The sequence below is a fragment of the Apiospora phragmitis genome, assembly GCF_038363925.1.
Source record: "Apiospora phragmitis strain CBS 135458 chromosome Unknown utg000005l:1.0-4161743.0:1.0-4166827.0, whole genome shotgun sequence".
Lineage (NCBI taxonomy): Eukaryota > Fungi > Ascomycota > Sordariomycetes > Amphisphaeriales > Apiosporaceae > Apiospora > Apiospora phragmitis.
Genome location: NW_027117403.1, coordinates 1,621,674 through 1,644,349, shown reverse-complemented (window position 1 = coordinate 1,644,349; position 22,676 = coordinate 1,621,674). Strand labels below are relative to the sequence as shown.

General features: G+C 53.5%; 6 protein-coding genes across 6 annotated transcripts; 1 reads left to right on the top strand and 5 right to left on the bottom strand.

Moving 5' to 3' along the window:
* Nucleotides 1-308: 308 nt before the first annotated feature.
* PG994_004550 (uncharacterized protein) lies at nt 309-1,808 on the top strand (the record flags this gene model as incomplete). The annotated part of the gene is made up of 2 exons (XM_066855959.1): nt 309-863; nt 957-1,808. The coding sequence occupies 2 exons, from the start codon at nt 309-311 to the stop codon at nt 1,806-1,808; spliced, it is 1,407 nt and encodes a 468-aa protein (XP_066718126.1).
* A 637-nt stretch (nt 1,809-2,445) lies between these two features.
* On the bottom strand, nt 2,446-5,142 carry PG994_004549 (uncharacterized protein; the record flags this gene model as incomplete). Its single annotated transcript, XM_066855958.1, has 4 exons — nt 2,446-3,687; nt 3,770-4,511; nt 4,584-4,987; nt 5,062-5,142. The coding sequence occupies 4 exons, from the start codon at nt 5,140-5,142 to the stop codon at nt 2,446-2,448; spliced, it is 2,469 nt and encodes an 822-aa protein (XP_066718125.1).
* A 1,122-nt stretch (nt 5,143-6,264) lies between these two features.
* Nucleotides 6,265-8,086, bottom strand: PG994_004548 (uncharacterized protein; the record flags this gene model as incomplete). Its single annotated transcript, XM_066855957.1, has 4 exons — nt 6,265-6,976; nt 7,064-7,642; nt 7,715-7,961; nt 8,038-8,086. The coding sequence occupies 4 exons, from the start codon at nt 8,084-8,086 to the stop codon at nt 6,265-6,267; spliced, it is 1,587 nt and encodes a 528-aa protein (XP_066718124.1).
* Nucleotides 8,087-11,748: 3,662 nt separating this feature from the next.
* PG994_004547 (candidapepsin-1) lies at nt 11,749-13,212 on the bottom strand (the record flags this gene model as incomplete). Its single annotated transcript, XM_066855956.1, has 2 exons — nt 11,749-12,409; nt 12,464-13,212. 2 exons carry the CDS (start codon nt 13,210-13,212, stop codon nt 11,749-11,751), a joined length of 1,410 nt encoding a protein of 469 aa, XP_066718123.1.
* A 2,541-nt stretch (nt 13,213-15,753) lies between these two features.
* On the bottom strand, nt 15,754-17,896 carry PG994_004546 (uncharacterized protein; the record flags this gene model as incomplete). The annotated part of the gene is given in 4 exon segments (XM_066855955.1): nt 15,754-17,053; nt 17,175-17,480; nt 17,492-17,726; nt 17,827-17,896. The coding sequence occupies 4 exon segments, from the start codon at nt 17,894-17,896 to the stop codon at nt 15,754-15,756; spliced, it is 1,911 nt and encodes a 636-aa protein (XP_066718122.1).
* A 1,934-nt stretch (nt 17,897-19,830) lies between these two features.
* Nucleotides 19,831-22,283, bottom strand: PG994_004545 (Arachidonate 15-lipoxygenase; the record flags this gene model as incomplete). Its single annotated transcript, XM_066855954.1, has 3 exons — nt 19,831-21,352; nt 21,483-21,782; nt 21,994-22,283. 3 exons carry the CDS (start codon nt 22,281-22,283, stop codon nt 19,831-19,833), a joined length of 2,112 nt encoding a protein of 703 aa, XP_066718121.1.
* Nucleotides 22,284-22,676: the final 393 nt, after the last annotated feature.

Genomic DNA, 22,676 nt, shown 5'->3' with positions numbered 1-22,676 from the left:
AAGAAGTCATATATATAGTCGTCATTTATATGACCGAGCATATTCTGCCGCCTCGCTCCGTCACGGACCGCGACTTAATATTCCAGGAACATGTTTGTTTATTGGAGGCGTGGACAGACATTATTCGTGGACTTAAAAACCGCCCCCGCTTTGGCCTGTAGGCGGACCTGGAAGAACCTTGTCTCTTAAGTAGTTTCGGAGGCAGCGTAGCATTCTTCTTCTTAGTACCCCTACGGAGTACTCCGAATTCCTAGCATTGCTACCTCTGCTCAACCGCCAGTTTGTGCCGACGGAGCTTTCGTTTCGCCATGGAGAAGGCTCCCCCCCCCGAGGGCCTGTCTCGCATCCTCCGCTACCTGGACGCGCCAGGTAGACGGGATAAAAATACTCCCAATCCCACGTGGCCCAAATACGCCACCGTCTGCAGGAAATTGCTGCATCAAGTCGAAAGGTTCAGCTTCAAGGAGGTGCTCCTAACGAATGATCGAATGGTCGATGCCCAAGACATCTTCACCAGGCAACGTCTCGATTATGTGCGTACAATCGAGCTGAGGATCAGGCTGCCGTCCTACGACGAGGAGGCGCGGACTCGCCTCGAGAATAAAGAAGAAAAACGGCGCAACAACGAGGTCTTCACGAGGACGGTGGGAGACTTCTTCTCGCTCTTTGAGCCCCTCGGCGACTGCGTCTCTGACAACAGGGTGCTTAAAATCACTGCCTATTTGAATAGCCATATCTGGCATCGTCGCGACTGGAGTAGGACTCGTCTCATGAGAAAGGTTTACGCGACAAAAGACATCTGCGAGGCTCGATTTCAGCATTCATATCTAGAGCTTCTCTATGCTCTCGACTGGCCCATCAGCGTCTTCTCCTCCTTCCAGATACCTGACCAATAGCGCCGCGGCCTTAAATGGCGCCTGATCAGTCCTATAGCCTGCTATTAGATTGCCCGCCAGTTACAGACACTGATAAGTATTAATTGGTGCCTCTCCGATAGAGAGAAGAGGGACCTAGCTCTTCGGGCGTATTTACGCGACAGCTTTGCCCGGGGGCTCGAGCTCCTCCCCGACTCGCTGGAGACTGCAAAGTTACAGTACACGTACCTACCGCCCAACAATCAGAACTTCAAGCCCGCCAGCGTCAGTGCTGGTGCCGACAAGCTCAGCGTGGCACTGCGCGCCCTGTGTCAACGCGTCAAATCCGCCGACGTCGAGGCATCGGTAACCAGCGACTTCTTCTGGCCCTCGACGGCGAGCATAGAGCCTGGGGCACTCGAGCCTCGCCAAGAATGGCCACATCTTCGATCTATCAGTCTGACTGCCGCGGCGGCAGACCCCAATGGGAATTGGCTCTTTGACCGGCATTGCAAATTGGGGCCGGTAGATGCCGCTGGTGTGGAGGAGGAAGACGAAGACTTCCTCAGGGATGACGAACCCGACACGCCCGCCGATGAGGATCGCAGGGAGAAGCATTTCCGGGGCTCGCCTAACGAGCGGCTCATATCGGCGTGGAGTATAGGCATAGCGCGTGCCGCCGGCGGAATGCCTCTCCTGAAGGACTTGCACGTTACCATAGCAGGAAGAGGCGGCCCGCGGCCGTACTGGGGCGATTACAGGGTCACATACCTGGTGGCAGATCGTCGGCTGAAGATTGAGAGCACGCCTGTCCTGGCCATGGATGACGCTCTGCGCGACGCCTGGGAAGAAGCAGCGATGACGCACGGCATGCCGGACGGAGCCGTGGAGATGGAGCTAATCGACTCGATACACCCAAGTTTAATATGGATGCTACACGGCCCGGCAGCATGACCCAAGCCGCTTGATAAGGTTACACAGCTGCATGAGCCATTTAGTCTTAATGAGGCGCATAAAATGGCTTTATATACTATTTTATATAACTCAAAAGGTGTTTTCTTTTCACCGATCGAGCGCAAGATAAACTTCCGTTTCCTGCAACCTTGACAATAGTAAGCAAACACTTCTGATCACGGATGATCTCCCGAGGCGTTGGGTTGGGTTCAAGGGGAGAGACTAACGCTAGGATCGTGTCCATGCTCTTCATCGCGGTTGCTACCACAACAGGGAGAAGAAATACATGCGCATCTCAGTGAATGTGATATAAAATGTGTTTCCTGTGTGTGTATACTTTATATATATCTGTGCCTACGGCTGCGTCGGCGAGGCGCAATGCCATAAACGGACTGATGTGGGAGCAATAAATATTCGGCCGCACATCGTTCGGTATAGCGCTTGCAACGAGAAAAAAAGGAGAAGTTTGGGAATTCATGTCGCATCCATCGTGTCAATAGTCATCAGGCCAATCATTCCCTGTTTCCGAATAATGCGGCCAAACCATGAAGTAGTAAACACCTTTTCGCCATCGCACATATGAACAAACCAAGACGCGTCTTTGCCTGCAATGGTCTCTGGGTAAGATGGCCTGCAACTATCCATCGACCTCCATGGGATCTATCACCGTACTTGCCGCGACTATTGTTTTCTCATCCGAGTCTTTACTGGCGCCATCCGAGACATGGCCGGTGGACTGATGGTTGGGCTCTTTTTCGCTTCCTGTCGCAACGCCATTGCAGAGCCGGTATTCACCGTCCTCATTCCTCCTCTCAATGATTCCTTCATCGAGGGCCCACTTGGCTAATAGGCGGTCGACACCTAGTCTGTTAGCTTCACCTTTCTCCATGTGCCTGCCGACATGCTCTGTCCATTCATCCCAGGACGTAGGACCTTCGAATACGCTGGCACAGTCTGGTTTGGGGCATGCCGAGCGTTGAGGGGGTTGCCGACGGGTCACCAAACACGAAGTCTGCATTTCTCGAACGTGAGTCTCCCACTCAACTTGCAACTTGCTATCGCCCTTGGCAATGGCTTTCTTGATAGCAAAAGGCGCATGCATGCGCCGCAAATGTTGCGTAAATAGATCTTTCCGATTGAACTCGTTTCCTTTGCCTTCAGCTGTGCTCTGTGGACATGACGAACATCGATAGTACTGCAAACATAGGTGCTGAGACGCAATGTGGCGTTTCCACTCATTCTTGGACCCGAACGTGCTTATGCATCCTGCAAAGGCGAATGCACAAGGGAACGGACGGGTATGCGCCGCCGCTATATGCTTGCGTAATGACGAAGAATCCTTAAACGGTGCGTGACTGCATAGGTTGCACCTCGTCTCTTGTTTGGGCGTTGCTTTCTGGAAAGATCGACGTGGTTTGGGACGGGCAGAAGGCGTATTGTGATGTGCTTCCTCAATGCCAGATTCATTTGCTTCATGCGATGAGCGCTCTTCGTGTTTCATGTCCGGTGTGCGGTCCATAAGAGACATCTGTGCATGGGCAGCTGCAGCAACTTCGTCGCTCATGTGACGCACGTGGCTTAGAGCCTTGAGCTGTTCAGCCGCTTCCTGCATCTCGGCCGAGTCTTCCACGTCGTCTTGCTTGACCACTACCCCAGAGGTAGAATTCGGGAAAGGCGCGCTGGCAGACGTAGACGATTGAGGAAGACTCATGGGATCTGGACGATTGCCTGCGTCGGGGCGGACTGGGGTTTCGGGGAGTATCTGAGTATGACTGGGCTCCCTATGGGAACGCTTCGTGTCTGTGTAGTACTGGGGTACTTGCTGCAGCCTCTCTCGCTTCAAGTAGTATGCGGCCATCCTCCACGTCCTTTGCTGATGCTTTGGCAGAAGTAGGCCCGACGAGTTGTTTATAGAGATGGGTCATGTTGTGTGAGTTGATATACCCAAGGAAGCAACAGACCTTGTCGTGCTGTACAACGCTCCATACGGCGACGGGCATGGATATGAGCAACATTGTAGGTGGCCCAAGAAACATGCCTTCGACAGCAATCTTCGGAGCCATTGCTGGCGCATTATGTAGCCATTGGTTGAAAGATGACATGTCCGGGCTTGCCTCTCCAACGAATGTCGTACAAACGAGGACGCGTGGCTCCTCGAATGTGAGATCAACCACCGTGTGCGGGTCTATCAGCTGTTCCTGCTGAGATGGTTTTGACTGTTGGTCACCATCGGTGCTTGCTTGCTGTGGGTTAGGAGAGCGAGGCGCAAGGGGTGACAAACTCAGACCCTGACCCTGACCCTTACCAAGACTGAGAGTCCGAAAGACTGGCATTTTGTCGAGGAATGGCACACTCTTGGAAGCGCCGTTCGTCAACCCCAAACTCTGGGCCATTTCCTGTTGTTTGAGCAATGCAACCTCCTGATAGAGGCGCTCCGCATTGAATGGACGCCCAGCACTCAACCGTAAGAAGGCCTCAGCAACATGAGCTGTAAATGATCGGCCGGCCGCTTCCGACGGATTCCGCTCCAATCCATTTGATGCAATAAGTTGCTTTAAACTACTTGTGCTGCTGTTGTCACTGGAGATTTGCTCATCCCGGGTCGGGACGGTATCCAGCAGTATGAGCATATCTGACGGCGCATCTTCGAACAGACACCGAATTCCGTTCCAGTTGAGCTTTGTTGCTTGTTTTTCCGCATTGCTGTGACTCTGTCAGGAACGAGAGCTTTCCAAACGAATTGGCTTGGCTACGCTGAGCCTCCCTCTCTCTTACCTTGCCCAGAAGAACTGATTGTTGGTCCCTGTGAACCCATGCCCGGCATAGTGGACGATCAACAGGTGGTCCGGCACAGCTTTCTCGAGGAAGGCCGATATGCGAACGCCGAGTTTGATGCTCGCGTTGGCCACGATAGGGATGGCCCATTTCTCCGTGCGGTAGTTGTACCGCTCCCGCAGCACCTGCTCGAGGGCGTCTGTGTCTTGTTCTTCCGCGTCGTCTTCTTCCCATCTCAGCAGGAGGACCGATACGTTCGAATAGGCCGATTTTTGGGTTTGCCGGTAAATGAGCATGGCGGCATCTTGCAGATGCCTCGCGAAGGACTCGAATTCATGTCTCTCGGGAGGTGGTGGCGCAGGGAGCACCTCCTGAACCTGGTAGTGCGGTTGGACGGGTTGGGCCTACAGGGCCGGCCACACCTCAGCAGTCAGCATCACAGATAACTCGTCCATTATCGGTCATTGGAGTCACTCACAGGCTCATGATTGAGGACGGGCTGTGGTTGGGCTTCCAGCTTGGGTGCCAGCCTTCGCTTCTTTGCTGCCGGAGCATCCATCGGTCGGCAGATTGGGGGGATTGGCAATGCGTGACCATACAAGTCCAACACACACGAATGATCGATTCCACCGTGGTCCCTCGAGGGCCTCTGCTACTCTATAACGAATACATCCAGTGGAGGAGTAATTGGAGATGAGAAAGGCGTGGGTTTGGATATATCTATCGCTGGGCAATCTGGCACAGCCTTACTGAGAGGGCTACTTGCGAGGCTGAATTGAGGGTTCGAGGGATTCTCTTGGCATTCGCTTTAGCCAGCACTAGTTCCCTGCTAATCTCTAATCTCTGCAGCGGGCTCAACCTCAAGTCTTCGAGTTGCCCATAATATGCTTATATCCGGACCAGGTGAGGGGGCGCTCCACTCGGGATCATAATTCCACCGACCATCCGAGCGTCGCACTTCCAATGGCTTGGCCACGGGCAGGAAGTTAATGATGTTGTTCGCTTCAATTGTATCGACTGCTTGCGAACCATGGATTATTGATCGCATGGCACATGGCCTGGTCGCTGGAGATTAATACGATGGGCTATATGGGGTGATTGCTTGCCATTGAGAGACATAACTGCACACATATGTAGGTAGAGACTGGCTGTGTGGATTGCCCTGGCCTCAAATAATGGAGACCTGCAACGCATGTTGCCGGAACCAACAAGAGAAAGCTGGTAAATGTGACAAGAAAATATGAGCCTCGAACCCATTCTTTACCCCATTATACGATGTGACTATCTGTGAGGCTGATACATCATACTCATTCACACATGGGGATTTTACAAGGCACTCTCAATTCTACAAGAACTTAGAAAGTATGGTTTCAAGCCATATGCTCGATTCTTCCCTTGGAAAAGGGCCGCCTAGTCAAGAAACGTGATCACTAGCAGGGACACGCAGTATTTGAGACTTAAACAAGCCAGAGTATAGTTCGATTCTCAATAAAGATGAGCTATAGGGAAATTGACTAGGAATCAATGATGGGTATAGTTGCAACATAAATCAGTTTCCCAAACTCCCACACAGTCAGATTGTCTTGCAATCAAGCCAACCCAGCTGATGTTCGGGACCTCTTCCCCTTTCCATCCATTACATGTGCACTTAGCTAAACGAGCGTGCGAGCGAGCAAGAAGCTTATTTAAGATCTCTGTGCTCCAAGCCAATCTTCTCCTCCGCGCTGATATCGCCGCGCTCGAGACGCAGCGCCTCGCGGCGAGTGTTGCCCGTCTTCCAGGCCGGGGTGCCAATGTACTTGACGGAGCCGGGCTTGGAGTAGTCAAAGATGGCCACGATCTCCTCTAGGGGCTTGTTGGCCGTCTCAGGGAACAGGAAGAAGACGTGCCAAAACATGACGAAGAGGAACACGGCGAAGATGACGTAGACCTTCCAGGTCTGCTTTTCGAAAGCAGGGGGGACGAACCAAGCGAGCGCGAAGTTGAAAGCCCAGTTGGCCGAGGTCGCGAGCGCGACGGCCTTGCCACGGACGCGCAGAGGGTAAAGCTCCGGCGGGTAGGTCCAGCTGACAGGTCCCCAGGTTGGCGCGTAGGAGGCAACGAAGAGGTAGGTGGAGGCGATGACGGCTTTGGCTGGGGCGCCTTCGATCGCCATTGATTCGGATGGGGATGGGAATTCGTAGGGGCGCGGCGGGCGAGAGTACACAGCAAACAGTCCAGCGTTGATGCACATCCAGAGACACATGAAGAAAGCGCCCACGAGGAGTGTTGGTCGGCGACCCCACGCATCCATCCAAATAAGAGCTGGAACAGTCAGGACGACATTGATGATGAACTGAATAGCACTGGGCAGAAGGACATCTTCGCCAAGTCCAGCCATGGTGAACACATAGCTGCAAGCCGTTAGCGGTTGTTCGGCAATCGGCGGTAGAGTAGACATTGCTTGCAACGCCTATATCTGATGCCATGGGTACACTTACGTGATATAGTACATCATGACGTTCATGCCCGTCAATTGCGACCAGATCTGCATGAAGACACCGATGTGGGTTCTGTTGATCATGTTGGGTTTGAGAAGTTCGAGGTAGGTGACATCAGCGTTTTGGCGCTCGAATTCGACAACCTCGCGGATATCTGCCATCTCGCGGCTAACGAGAACAGAGTCCGGGTCGCCGTGTCCATGGACGAGTGAAAGGACTGCCTTGGATTCTTCCCAGCGATCCTTTCTGGCCAACCAACGCGGTGACTCTGGCATGAACAGCAAGCCGAGGAAGAGCAGGACGGCAGGAAGCATCTGCAAGCCCCAGGGAATTCGGAAGGCGGCAGTGCCTGCTATGTAGCTGCAGCCATAGCAAATGAAGAACATGATCATGATGCCCCAAGTGATAGCCCATTGTTGCATTCCCACCAAGCGGCCACGCTTTGATGGTGGAGAAATCTCGGTGATGTAGACGGGGACCTGGGCCGAGCAGATACCGACAGAGAACCCGTTGATGATTCGACCAACAATCAGCATGGGGATGTTCACAGAAGCACAGCAGATGATAGACCCAATGATCCTGGGGTGGTATTAGCAAACGTCGCAACAAGGTCCTAGCAAGCGGGGCGCAAGCACACGATGGCGTACGTACCAGATGACGGAACCAATCTGAATCGAAGTCTTTCGGCCGATCCGATCAGAAATGAACCCGGACACAAGGGCACCGAGCCATGAGCCACCGGGCATGGCGGCGGTGATGCCTCCTTGAACCATTGAGTCGGGGCCGCGGCATTTGTTTGTGATGGGGTCGTTGCCTTGCTGGTTGAACTGACACAAGTATGGGTCTGTAGAGATAATGGCACTCATGGAGGAAATATCGAAGCCGAAAAGGCCACCGCCTGGGGACACAGATTAGCACGGAACAAGAGCGGCGACTAAATAGTACAGCCGGGCCGGAGAGGTTGGAGAACTTACCGATAACGGCGATAGCCGCGATGAAGTAGATGTTCCCAATTTTCTTCATCTTGTTGAGGACCTCATAGGTTTTCTAGGTTGTCTAGAGGATACTATAGGTGCAAGAGGTAGAGAGCGAGAAGAAAGCATAGGCGTGGGTGAGGGGGATCGTCAATCTTCTTATACCTAGGTATGCGAAAGATCGGCATGGGGGATGTGAGCAACATTGAGTACTACTGAACGAGGGGATTGAGCTGGGGTTCCAACCCCCCCGGTTCATTATCTGTCAGGGAAGCTCTTCCATTGTCAGGGGTGGCTGGCAAGTGGGAGGAGAAGGGAAGCAGCCGACCGAGGAAACTCTGTATTCGCCCTACGGTACTTTTCATGTACACTAGACCTGCACCCGCATGGCACCGTGCTTCAAGGCCGGGAAGCCTCGAAGTCTCTTGTTCTTGCAGCTGTACATGATAGGTAGGGGTAGGCTTGGCTAAGCTGTGCTTCCCGATACATACTTACTATTCTGGTAGGCAGGAAAGAAGTATGCAGTCGGGTATGTACCATCATCCTTACATCAGGTTGCCCCGTGTCACGAGTCGAACTCTGCCTTATGCCTAGCTACCCTGCTTGGCAAGGATAGTAGATTCTTGTTGCATGCCTACCTACCTTGATAGGCGTGTACATTGATAGATGTGGTTACTTCAATATCAGCTTACGGAGTACTATGTTGGGTTGCCAATGCTGTCTCAGCCGTATTGGCCAGACGAACCTAGCAGCCGGTGGGAGTTGTCTCGACACCCCCGCGTGAACGAATGGTCCGCATCAGCCACGAGGTGCGATGAGAGGTGAACTCAGGCCGTTCGATCCAAGGACTTGCCAAGTTGCCCCAGCCGATGGCCTGTAAAAAGCCAAGGAGGGTGGAGGGGAGCAGGGAAGTGAGGTCGGCTACGGAACTGGGATAGGAATCCTTGTTACGACCTTGTGGACAAGTGATTTGGAGAAGGAGGAGGGTCTTGCGATGTGAGAGGCTCGTCCAGCAGATCAAGGGCTGCGTTGCAGCGCTGATCAAAGTGCGTCGGGGCGCGAAGTGCATTAATTACCTAGGACTTTGCTGACTTCGTTTTTGTGATGATGATCATCGGTCCGGCCAGCTCGATCTGAACTCGAGTCGCGTCTGGTCCAATCTTCAAGAGTCTCCAATCATTTGGTAGAATCCGGGGAAGCACCAGTGAGAAGAATGTTACTGTAACACACCATCAGGCAGGTACGTACATACCTGTTCGGCCTCCATGAGCTTCCCGCCGTCTCTACTCAGCACTCTCTACCCGATGAATCGTAATACCTTCCGTCCCCTTGCATCCCGTTTTCTCTTCCAACGTAACGCGGGTGTTATGAGCTGTTTCCATCAGACGCCGCTTGCAGTTGCTTAGTCCGCAGAAACCTTGTCGTTGCGGAGCCTACGTCACGGCACATCTGCCCAGACGGGAAAGGCATGTTCTTTGTGGGGAAGGCTCGCCCTGGGGCTTTGCAGGCTTGAGAAGCTAGAAAACGGGCCGAATGACAAGTTGGGGCAAGGGGTGGCCTGGAAGGTACCATGGGGATTACAGTTTTACTGGCTGGTGGATGGGTCCCTTCCCCCCTTCCCCCTTCCCCGGGCAAGCTCAGCAGAGAGAGCCGTGAGCCGTGATCTCTTAAAGCCATGTGGTGAGTGGTAAGATGTCTGCTCCATGCCGGCGGCCAAACTGTCGATGTACGACGTGGCTTGCAACGTTACGGACCATCTACTACGCACCGAGGGCCAATGTGAATGCTTTCCGATGTGGTGCCTCACTCAGGAGTAGGGCCAGATTGGGCTCCAGATACCTGGAGTCCCTACCTACCTGCAGTTGGTTACCTCAGAAACTGTGGACGTCAGGACCCGATGGTTTGGAACATTGGAAGGTTGCAACAGTCCTTCAACAGTCCGTTCATCCTATTATTGCTCACGGTCGTGCACGACATCCAAATAAGCTTGTTTGCTTGCTCATTCAATCAGAGCTTCCATTCAAACATGGCTGGCGTCATGTGCCACGAGACGACGGTCCTTGATTCGAGCTGCCGTAGGATGTCAGATCGCAAGCCCTTTCCGCCCCCGAACATGCTGGCGATACGAAGAAGCGGCGGCAGACTAGTGTGCCAAGTTTCAATGACTAATAAGGAAGTGTGCATCCGTTTTACCGAAGGTGATGAGTGTCGACGGAATGTAATTGAAGGGAGGCCGTCAACCGTACGTAGCCGAATGCAGCCCCCTGGCTTGCTGGTCTCGGGACCTCACCACGAACAGACGAACAGGTTGAAAACAAGCAGGCCACACAAAAGATGCAACGCTCAGCTGAGCAGATGATCGTCGATTCAAATCAATGGAATGAATCACTCATTCTAGTTTAAGCATCCAGGCACGCAACGGTTTTGCCGCCTTCCATTATTGGTACTGTGTTTGGGTAGGATCAAGCAAGGAAGTGACATCACCGATGCCTGCCTACCCGCCCGCCTAGGTTACACAGAAGCCTACAGAAATGAATCAGACCAACTTGCGGTCAGGAAGAGCTGATCCGCTCACAGCTGCTGGTTACTGGTTACCGATTCATTACGAGCTTCTCAAATCTTGCCCCAAAGCGCTGTCGAGAGTCCAGTGCATAGACGCCCCATCGACATCCCACATTTTCCCTGAAGTTCGGGGAGCTATGGTATGATTCGGCGTGACTGTCGGCGTATCCCGCACGAGTGAGCGCGGAGCCCCGTGGGCAATCTGGTGTACTGGGACCGACTCCAATCTTCGCGATAAAACCTGGCAATGGGAACCTCGAAAAAAAAGTGGTTTATCGTACGTCTTCCGGGTCTTCTTCCCCATGCGAGATAACTGACATTGCATGCTCGTGGGCCAGCACTAGAGGCCTGGAATGTGTTGGTCGAAGACGTCCAACACTTTACACAAGTCAGGCTCTGAGGCTCAGTAATATGGCTTGAGTCAGTCGTGCACCGCCAGCGAGAACTAGCGGAAACCACACTCAAGCTGCCCTCCTTCGGTGCACATGTTTCGCTCGAGCCTCACCGCCGTCCTTCACCTGTAAAGCTTCTTGGTTGGATCTGAAGAAACTAGAATAAGCTTAAGCATTCGAGTGATAAACCTTATAGCGAGGACACTATATTTCTCGTGAAATCTACCGAATATCGCTTCTCGGGCCGGGCGTGTTCTAATTTGAGGGGCGCGAGATGTGTAAAACCCAGGAATCTGGAGGATCAACCAGGTGGATGTGGATGGATCTCCAGATTTCTTCCAGTACTAGCCAGTCAGTACCCGAAATGTACCGACTTAGCTAAACTTGGACCGTGAGTGATTAATCTCCCCCTCCCCGACCATACAATCACATGAAATGCATTTGCCTGCCTCACTTCGTAGATGTCTCATGTGATTGTAGGTAGTCGGACACTTGCAAACAGCCTTAATATGGCTCTGCAACCTGCAGTTGCAATATCCGTTTCTGGCATTCAATCTTCATGAAACGAAATCTGCCCAACGGCTAGCCCCTTACTTCAAACACAGCCAATTCGCAAGCCGATCTGCCAGCTGTATGGAATGCATAGGAGACGATAATCCAGACGCAAGAATGTGCTGATTTAGTGCTTTATATCACTATGGTGAAACCTAGGGTCTACAGTATATATATACTTCTTCTCCCATCCTTCCTAGAAAGCCTACATCGTCATGAACGATATGCAGAGCGTCCAGAAGAGCAGTGCCAAAGGTGCCAGGGTCGCGCTTAGACCCGTCGCAGTATCCTTCTTATCGCCACTGCCACTTCCACCATTTCCGGAGCCCGAGTTGCTTCCTCCTCCACCTCCATTTCCGCTGTTGGAGTTGGAGCTGTCGCACTTGCCCTGCACGTTGCCGACGCCGCCGGCCGGGATCGTCTGCTCGTTCTCGCCGCAGTTGGCGTAGGGGGCCAGGCCGACCTGCATGTTGTCCTGGTCGAAGACGACGTAGGCGCTGCGCATGAACGTGTCGCCCAGCAGCATCACGCCGCCGCTGGTCGCGGCCTGGACGCCCAGGATGCAGGTCCGGGGCCCGGCCTCGATGACGAAGTTACGGTAGGGGATGCGGATGGGGACGGCCCCGAAGTCGAAGTCGAACGTGTTATCCGTCGTGCTGCTGGACGGGCACGGCACGATGACGTTGCCCTGCCGGTCCGTCTGCCCGTTGAGGTCGCGGACCATGCTGCTCACGACGCCCGAAGGCAGTGTCGAGAGACTGGAGCCGGTGTCGATGACGATGGCCGTCGCGGAGTTGTCGTATTTCTTTGACGATCCGCCCATAGTCGAACCGATAGACTTGAGCTGGACCCAGTATCTGCGGACCCTGTTAGCTTATCTTCCACGTTACGAGAGCACGCAAGAACACTCCTCTACTTACCGGTAAAGGTTCTCGCCGCCTTGTGGGCCCAGGACCGGTACTGTCGTCATTTTCCCAGTGAATTTCCCGGTGTCGATGCCACCAAAAATGATGACGCCGCCATTGCTAGCATCTTGGTTCCCCAGGGCAACCGAGAAGGTCCTCGAATCGGTAACGTTCTGCAGAACCAGCTCGTCGACGAAGTTGTTATACCTCAGGTCTGCGGTAGGCGCCTTTCCACCAAAACTCAAGCCAAGAATGCCCTCGTTGAGATCCTGACTCCGAGAGGCGGCTCCGACCTGGATGTCCTTCAGCTTGATGGTACTGTTGGGTAGAGCTACATTGTCTTTGTAGTATTCGATCTCGACGGTGCCAATTCCATATGGGATGGTGTTCATGGAATTGAGGTCCGTGGACGTTGAGGACTGATCTGGGTCGTATTCCCCGTTTGTCAAACATTCCTGGTACTGCGCGGTGCTCTGGGAAGTCTTGCAATTGGGATTTACCCAGAGCTCGCTGGAGCCGGTATCGATGGCGACTTTAACGGGTTGGCCCGGCGTGCCGATTGTCAGCTCGATGAGATAACTCAGCACCGAGATGTTGAATAGAGGTACGTTGTTGTCTTCGTCTCGTTTCATGAGTGGCCTGTCGTGTGACTTGTATGAAATCGGCATGGAGACGAAGCCATTCTCACTTCTCGGGACTTCAATCGTATCGACAGCGCCGGCTGCGGCCAGGGCGAGCTGCGCCCACATCTGCAAGTCCCTCATCCTCAGATATTATTAACAAAACGACACGAGGATATTTACAATAGTAATGAAGGGGAATGAAAACAAATTAGACTTTCTAATACAGAAAGACTAAACAAAGGTTTCAGGAATTGCTCGATAAAAAACAATCAATCATGTAAATCCTCTTTTTCCACAGTTGGAAGGCGCGACATGACTTCACTGCATCTATTGGGTTGGCCAAGATTTGGCATGACGACATGCTAAGACCAAGGTTGCGAACTTGTGTAGTGTTGTGGCTGTAAGTGTGGAGGGTACGGGGTGACATAGTTACGCGGCCCTGCGGCCCTGGAGGACTCCAACAACTAACCTACTCAAATTCTGCTAGGACATTCATCAGGTCTTGTCCAACACTGCCCAATGGGAGTTGTCGCTGTTCCGAGCGCTACCCGGAAAAGCTACGCGAGTCCAGATCGGCCCTCTTAAATTGTCATCAATAAAGAAAAGACCGATTCAGGAAAGCAGCGAGCGGCTGAAGCAAGCGGGCGGGCAAGCGGGCTAGTGTAGTCTGTTAGTCTGCTAGGCGTCCCATCACAGTGACAGCGGCGCCAAAGTCTTTCTCTAGGTAGCGAGCTGACGCCAGCTGGGCGGCGCGGCTTGGATAAAACGGCACAGCCTCCCCAATGCAGCAGTTCCACCCCGACCGAGTCAGTGGCCGACACATCATGCTCGCGTCGGACCTGGATGCATACGGGCGCAACCACCCAGACTTTCCAACATGACTGGTATTCAAGTTGATGATGGAGCTCGTGCTTCTGATGCCGCTTGCTCCAAACCGTCACGCCCGTCGGACGGACTACTGACTGAACCACCAGCGCTTACACAGCTTGGCGAGCAAGGTTGTTGTTTGTCCGCTCGGTCAGACTCTGCCGAGCAGACATTCTCTCAGCTTTACGCCACACACGGGACGTGAAGCGTCGCTTCCCAAGCCCGGATGACAGCAGATAATGTTAACGTACAAATTGAGCGAACTAGAAATGATAGTCTCGATTGCATGCTATCAAGATTTCTTGGCGGGTGGAAATGTCTTTGGTTTTACCGACTCTCCCGCCGTGGCGGCCATATACTACTTACTCAGTCTGAGGGTCGCCGGAGATAACAGAAAATGAGACAAAGAGAAACGAGCGGCGATGAGACACATTTTGCGGACTAACGGGGGCAGATACTGTATCTATTCATACCTAGTGCAGCCACTTTGAAGCCTCTCAATATAACGGGCAGGCATATGTAGCAAACTGGGAAATTCGTCCGACGAGGAAAGTCATGACGGATACCGGGTCGGCCCCTGGCATAGTTTCCGTATATCGCTGATCGTTTGCTTTGTGTGCGCTGTGATCGGCTGCAAGTCATGTCATGTTCAAGCCGGGAGTTGCCACGGCGCCGACGTTTTTACTGTTGCACAGCAGCTGCTGCCAGAGTATGCTGTAGCACCATGTCATGCCTGGTTCGCGTATGCTGGGTGGGATCGTGACATCGGGGAGGACCGGCAAGAACAGGCAGTCACGAAAGCGGTTCGTAGATGCTCCGCTGTAAGGCAAGCTGACTCCCGTTGGGAGAAGGGGAGAGAACGAGGAAAAGAATGAAAGAAGCACAACACGATATCATCTTATTATCACCCTAAGGGGTCCAGGGCTAAGAGCTCTGTGTCAAATGATCCTACACTAAAAGAGCACGGGACTACCGCCACGCTGAAGAAGTCGATTAAAAGGGTGATCAGGTAATTTACCACGAGGCGTTTGCAACTCTCAGCCTCAAGCGTGACAACTACAAATGGCGCAAAGGCGCAACACGAGCCAGCCGTATCTTTCTTTCGTCCTTTTGCTGCTCTCTGTCAATACTGTTCCCTCTTGACGACCATAACTCCTAACTGAAATGGTGCTCACCGTACGAGTTACCATCGGATCTACGGTTCCTGCCACATGGAGAGTTGCTCAAGAATTCGTGAACGAGCTCCATTTCAGCAAGTTGCTGTTAGATCGGTAACTTGGAGCAGGTTCCAGGCGACTTGTGCGATAACCGATGTTCATGGGATCAGACCCAGTCGAAGTGGCAATATGCTCAAATTCCCCTTGTATGACGATATCCGACTATCTATCACGGCATGCCCGTCGCAAGGATCAAGTGGGTTTACGAGGGACCGTCCCGAGGCTGGATATCTAATGAACAGAGAAACGATGTCCGCTGTTACCCTGATCGCTACGTATTGTTTCTAATGAGGACAACCTGATAATTCACATCTAGGGAAGATTATTCTGAAACGTCAAAAGACGAGGGAGGTATCATTGGAGGTATCAATGGACTGAGCTAATTTAGATACATTGAAAAACAAGATCCGCCGATTCGTAAAGACGTAAAAAGGTCATGTGCGTGAATGGTATCATCAAACGTTGTCGTAAAAAGTAGCCCCAACCAACCGGCCATGAATCGTAAGAAAATAGTATAAAAAAGTTCAAAACCCCCATCCATGAAACGCCATGCCAATCAAACCAATTTGGTGCCATAAAAGTGAAGTCACTCTCAGCTTTACCTGTGCCGAAGTTCAGGCTTCCTCGCCATATTTACCGTCGGCGGCGGCTGGTCATCATCGTCCATGGGATAGGGCGGCAGGCCGTTCACGTTCCCGCTCGGCCGACGGCCGCGTCCCTCCAAGTGCGATAAGGGCGTCTTGGGCGGCAGAGGGGGCGGCTCGACGCGGAACGGCCTCGGCTGCGGTGACAGCGGTTTCGGGATCATCTCGCTCTGCGGCCTCCGGGAATACTCGTACTCGTCGGAACTCGTGATGGCAATCTTGTCGGCGCCCGAGGCGTGGCGATATTGTGCAGGTGTGGGCGCATGGCTGACCAGACGGTCCGGGTCATCATCAATAGGTGATTGCGAGATCGTCGAAAGAGGCGTTTGCTGCAGATTTGTGCGGATATTTGGCTCGGATGAGCGAGGTGTATGAGTACGGGGCGGCGAGTTACGACTGGTTGCATGACTGGTTGCTGGCCGAGTTCGCTCTGCCGACCGAGTTCGCTCTGCCGAGCTGCGGGGCGAAGGTGTTTGGATAGGGTTAGAGGTAGGCAGAGACAGGCGATCAGTCCCAGAGTCGTACGACTCGCGGCCCGGAGAATTGCGAGTAGGGAAAGCCATAGGGAAATCCCCAGGAAGTTCCACGGCCAGTGGTGAGGTGATCGAGGCCATGGCAGGCGGGGGTATTATTTCGGGGACGTTGCTGAGTCGCTCATACCGCTGCTTTGCCCTGTGAATCTTGGCGAGCTTGGTCGACGATTCATGTATCATCTTCTGCTCAGCAGGCCGGCCCATATACCTCCTGGTGCCGGTGCTGATCTCGGACAGTCGATGCCATTCGTTCATACCGAACTCGCCGACTCCCACCTCGACATTCAGGCGATAGTAATTCTCCGCATTGACTCCCCGTTTCATAAGGTGCTCCTTCTTCATGTATTCGTGAATGTCCTCGCAGCCTTCGATTTTGGCGATCAACTTCCTCCTCGCATCGGCGAATTCGCCCATGAAACCCTCATACCAGACATGGGAATTCTGGTCAGTACCCTTGGGCCTCCTTCCGGTCCCGACGCTAATAAAGACTCCCACTTCGCGGCCCGGCCACTCGTTGACTGTAGCTTCGTCGAGAGCATACGGAGATGGGTTAAAAGTACCCGCGCCATCGTCGTGAAATTGTGATTGGCCCACCTTGATCGGCTTGAAAGCCAGCCCGATCGCGGATGTTGCTCTGCCCGCTTGCCAAATCGTGCAATCAAATTCGGGTGCGGGCTCTTTCCTGAGAGTCGTAAGAGCGCAGGAGGGCAGGCTCGCCGCCCTTTTGGGTGCCTCTATACATAGCCGTAACCGCCCTGGTCAATATTAGCAGTGGTCCTCGGACGGAGAAAAGAAAATGAAGAAAAGAAAAACCGAGGAAATCATATCAGGGAGTTCCATACGTTTTCGTTCTGTTTTCCCTTGTATCATAGAGTAACGCGTCTGGGTCGCCATACGACCCCCGGAAGGCAGGCCGAGCCATCTGGGCTGTCGGAGACCTCGCGCTGAAGCTAATGACGCTGGCATTGCTGGTGTGTCGCTTCACTTTCGAGGCACTCGATCTCGACAAAGGGCTGGCAATCGATGAGCCGGTGTCGTTTCCTTCGTCCTCGTCCACCGTGTGTTCCCGCACAGCCTCCTTGATCGCCTGCTCGAGCATCGAAGCCTTGAACAGCGTCGAGCGGTAGGGATGCCGGCGATGGTCTTGTCTGTCTGGAACACCATGCGCGTCATGCGCACGTAGAGCTCCTTGCATTGCTCCAGGTCGAGCCGGAGCCGGCCCAGCATCAGCGCGATCAGGCCGCCCGTGCCGGTGCCGACAATGAGGTCGAAGTGGTCGCATGGTTTGGGGATCTCGTGGCGCCGCGGTGCTTTTCCCTCGATCTCGACGTAGGTGCGGTGCATCAACTCCTGAAGAATAATGATCATGGAATAGCCTCGGACTCCTCCGCCATCTGTTGGTTGGCCACCCCGCCAGTTTGTCAGTCAATCCGATCTATTTTTTGTCTGTGCATCGCGTCGAAACGCCATTGCTGGGTACATGCTATTACTCACCTAGCGATAATATCCGGAGGGGCGGTCCTTTGGTGGTGTCGCGCCTCTTCAAGGCGCCGTCTGAATCCATTTCTTGTGTCGGTTGGTTCTATATGCCAATGAAATGGTGGTGGGAGTTTGCGAAAGGGAAAAACTGTAATTTGAGTCCGGGCAGCTGCGTAGAGTGAATGGATTCTTGTTGGTGTATGACTTCGAGTCCGCCTTGGCTGGAATGACAGAAGAGCCCCGCCGACACTGGTGATCTAGTGCTAATTCCGGCAAATACAGGGTCTACGGTGCTCCTTTACAGAAGGGGAACCGGGGGGCCTGTGGGATGGTTATTAGGTGCGTATTACGCAACTGGGTCTCTCGGCGCTGATCAAGGTCTTGCGCCACTGCTGCTGCTGCTACTGCTGCGTAAGAAAGAGAAGAAGTACGCGAGTTGATGTGAGATGATGGAGGTTTCAATTTAGTAGGTATGCAGCTGACTTTGCCAGCTCCCCATATGCCCGTCCTTATTTTCGAGTATTACTGACTCTCGCGCTCTGAATTAATAATCTTCAAGGTGACTGCATGTCATGTCATCAAGCAAACTGGTTACGGGCCGTTTCTGTAAACATTTAAGCTCAAGAGCCACCAGCGCGTCACTTGCAGGCCTCGAGATTCCTGGTTCTTAGGTCATGTCATAACTGGTGGGGTAATAAATAAGAAGGCTCCTCTCAGCCTCTGCTTGTGAAGACGGCAAACGGCTAGCACACTTTTCTTGATTTGTGGCTGTGAGATCTGAGTCCCATTATTGATGGACATACGTGGACGGCTGGCGGCTTTCAGCTACTTATCTCGTATGGAAGTTCATCTAATTCCGACTTACTATGATTGATGAATAATCCAAAGATGCCTGGCTGCTGCGCAGTTTATGCGAGGAAACTGTCAGGCAATTGTGTCGGGCTTGACGGGACAATGAAGAATCCCGTACTCCGTATGCACGGTATGTAGCTATCTGCCAATGCCACTTTGAAGGCGAAGTCTGAACCGACGCCCACTCTTTGTTTCGCCCGAGTAATGTTCCTACGAAACGCGGAATTCCATAGTGGCCATCAGCCACTTGATGCCCGATCTTGCTTCGAGATCGTCAGGAGGCCGCCGAGCTAGACGGTGACGGATTGATTGATTGATCAATCATGGTTGGGCATCGGTTCGCCGGGTCGCTGCATCTCTGCAGCACACGACAGGGCGAGCGTGTTCCTGAACGCTATTACTTGCCTTTTAGTACTAAAGCTCCGGTTGATTGGGCACATCGGTCTTCTTTTGGGAACACGGGCGCTAGCGATCACTAGGCGATTGTCCGTGTGGCTGTGCGTCCAATCTTTTTTCTTCGCGTGGGAAATGGTCCATCTTTCCCTCCACAAGTCCATAGTCCCGACCCGAATCTCAAGGATCCAATGACTTCATCAGAAGCTTCGCCTCCTGCTTGCTGCGAACTCCTTTCGTACCGAGCCGAAAAGAGCGAAAGGGAAGAAAAACCAGTCCCTGGGTTTTACCGAGATGGCAAGGTTCTATCTGACAGAATATCGGGTCATTGCCGACTCAAGCCTTGCATATTGTCGACGTGCATATCCGTAGAAGTCTTCCAGAAGAAGTCTATTCTGTGGGAAAAGCCTTCTCGGTATGGCATTGTCAAGCAACCACTCGTCAGGGAGCTTAGAAACGACTGATGGATGTCAAGCAAGCTAAGTAATTCCTTGCTTAACGCTACAGTCGGCAACAAACAAACTTTTCAAGCCCTGAGCCCATGTAACGTCGCAGTAGTACGTAAGTCAAGCATCGGATCCAACCCAACTCACATATTTGAGTATTGGTGTATGTAAGTAACATGCAGTGATTACAGAACTTATTCTATGACGAAATGCCGAAAGCCAAAAGTGCAGTGCCATGCCCACGACCCGACAACGCCTAATATTACATAACGAATCAAAGCCGGCCCCTACTTTCCAGGTTTTTTCCCGTTAAGGTTTCCGGGATCTTCTAGATCAGAATCGAAACTGCCGTCATGCCGGGATCCATGACCATGTAAGGGATGGCGCCCTCGTCCATGGCCTTGCTGTTGTAGTAGAACAGCTTGGCGAGCCGGCACAGGTCGAGGTAGAACATCTCGGAGACGTCGCGGACCTCGACCTCCTTGGGGCCCGTCTTGCGCCGGTACACGCTCCACTGGCTCAGCGCGAAGTTGAGCAGGCTGCGGTCGGCGCCGACCCGGGAGCTGAGCAGCCACGGCACGATGCTCTCGAGCATCCACTGGCGCTGCCGGTTGATGGGCAGGGCTGCGACGAGGTCGCGCTCCGTGTACTGCCGCAGCTCCGCCAGCGTCGCGGGCGGCCGCGCGCACAGGCACGACGGCTTCGCGATCACGAAGGCCTGGTAGAAGTTCTGCAGGTAGTTGACGGCTGTGTGGAAGGGCGCCGCGAGGTGGATGCACATGGTGACGGCGTCGATGAGCTGGTCGAACGTCCGGATGGTCGGGAAGGTCTGGATGTGGCCCGCCTCCTGCACCTCGAGGCACCAGTCGGCGACGTAGCGGTCCTCGGCCACCATCTGGTCGGCGCGCGGCTGGTCGTAGTACGTCAGCAGCATCGAGCAGACGTACTTGCGGATCACGGTCCACATGAGCGTCATGTTCTTGGCGTAGGGGTAGTTCTTGTACTTGGGGTCCTCGAGGCCCGCGGGGTCGGAGGGGAAGCCCCGGTCCCGCAGCTGGCTCGGCACGTAGTTGCCCTGGAAGTCGAAGTGCTCGAAGGCGTGGCGGAGATAGCTGGAAGCCTGCTCCGGCGAGGCGCTGACCACGTCGTACATGATCTGCGGCACCAGGGAGGCTCGGCCGGCGGCGTTCAGCGACAAGGTCTTGTACCAATGCGGGTGCAAGAGCTTGTACACGATGTGCTCCATAGGGATGGTCCGGTTTGTGGCAACGATAACAGCCTCCTCGACGAAATGCGAGTTGGTCAGGTGGACGGTGATCTCATGTCGGAACCAGTCAGACACCTGAGCGCAGGTTTTTGCGTAACGCCAAGGCCAATCCGTCGCCTCGCCCCTGGTAGAGTCCGACGGACTCATTCGCTTGTTGAAGATGGTGACCGAGTTGGCCATGGTGCCCTTGTAGTCGATCACTATGGCAATCGGGTGCAGCTTGCCGTCTGGGTGAAGTCTGTACAGCGTCACTGAAGCGCATCCCCAATTGTCGTCGCTTGCTGGCCGCTTGTGGTGGAGCACGTCATCAGCGGCAACCCCGAAGGCTTCGCGGAAGTAGCTACAGTCCTGAACAAGGAGCGAAGCAGGATCGACCTTGAGAAGCGTCTCAGCCCACTTGTCGTAGCCATTGGCCCTTGCCGCCTCCACGAATTCCTTGATCAGGCCCGGAGAGGCACGGGTGATGGTCGTAGGGTTCGCGCCGGTCAGCGACTGGTCAGCGAATCTTCGGTCACTGAACCAATCATCTAGGTGGCCAATGTTCTCTCCTCGAGCAATGTCGGTTCCAGATTTGCGGTGCCACCTAATCGAGAAATTGGAATTAGCATGCATGCCGAAGTAACTCGGTAACACCAAGTCCAAGCTAGGGGGTCAGGGTTTTGGGTAAATAGTGCAACCAGAGTAAGTGAACGTCTCGGAAAATGTTTACTCACTTATTATACTCTTCGACATCGTTGATAGTGACCCCCTTTTCCGGAGTCCCCTCTATGGCGCACCTAACTTTTTCTAGGATCCAGTCGGCAGTTTTACCAAGAAAGGTATCAGGTATGACCTTTTGCACGATGACCTGAGACTCGAGAATTGCAAGATTGTTGAAGAGCTTCCACAGCGAAACATCGTCCGCCTTGGGGATGGTCTGCAGATGCGGAGAGAAAGCCGCCGGCTTGCCGTCTTCCCCGGTGGGATACGACGACCACTGGTACATCTCGCGCTTCTCCGACAGGTCTATGTACCTAGGCAGAGTAGGCTCTAGGGCTAGCACGTCGAAGTACGACTCGTAACTAAACAGAACACACGCGCCCAGTGAGCAAATGGCCTTCGGTGGTGTAACGACATGTGAAAAGGGGCCCTTCTCTCACCTTCGTTCAATCCTCGAATAGATCTGGGTCAGAGCCGCTTGTGTCCCTGAGTAAGTCCCCCTCACTGATATTACCACCAGCGTACCTGGTGCTGTTGGGTCCAGATGTAGCTGTGTGGTCGACGATGTCGAAGATCTTCAGGTTGAGCAGTTCCTCCGAGAGCACGCCGGCGTCAAAATCCTGAAGCGGCGCATGGCGGATAGAGACGATACTCTTGAGCACATCTTTCTCATCAGGGTGTCTCAGCAGTTTCCTGGGATCAAGTAAACGCTTCTCTGGAGAAGGCTTCGGCAGACGCGAGTCCAGCTCGCCGACAATGCCGTGGTCTTTTTGGGACCTTTGCTGGCGGCGCAGGGTTGAGAGTGTGCTTCCCATAATGGCAGACGGGTAGAGTCTTCTCTGTCGAGTCTAAGCAGATTTCCTAAGGTAGGGGCTTGGATAGAATGCTATGAACACCCAAGCTAGACGCGCAGAAGGGTTGACTTATATCATCATTCTGGTCACGCTGTGTCTGAGAGAGAGTGAAACATGGCTTCAAGTTATTATCTTCCCGACTTTCTAGGCGCTCAGCCATACCCGGCCGCCGTGCCGCAATAATGCAATGAATGACTACATTTCTCAAGGGTGTAAGACTCAGCCGCTGGATGTCAGTCAATCCGTTAATCCCATTGGACGATTTGCGCCGGGCGTGACCGTGGGGCACGCAAGGACGCAGCTGAGGGTAGTATTGACTCGGCGAACCCTCGTGGGTAGTGCCGGAGACGCCAG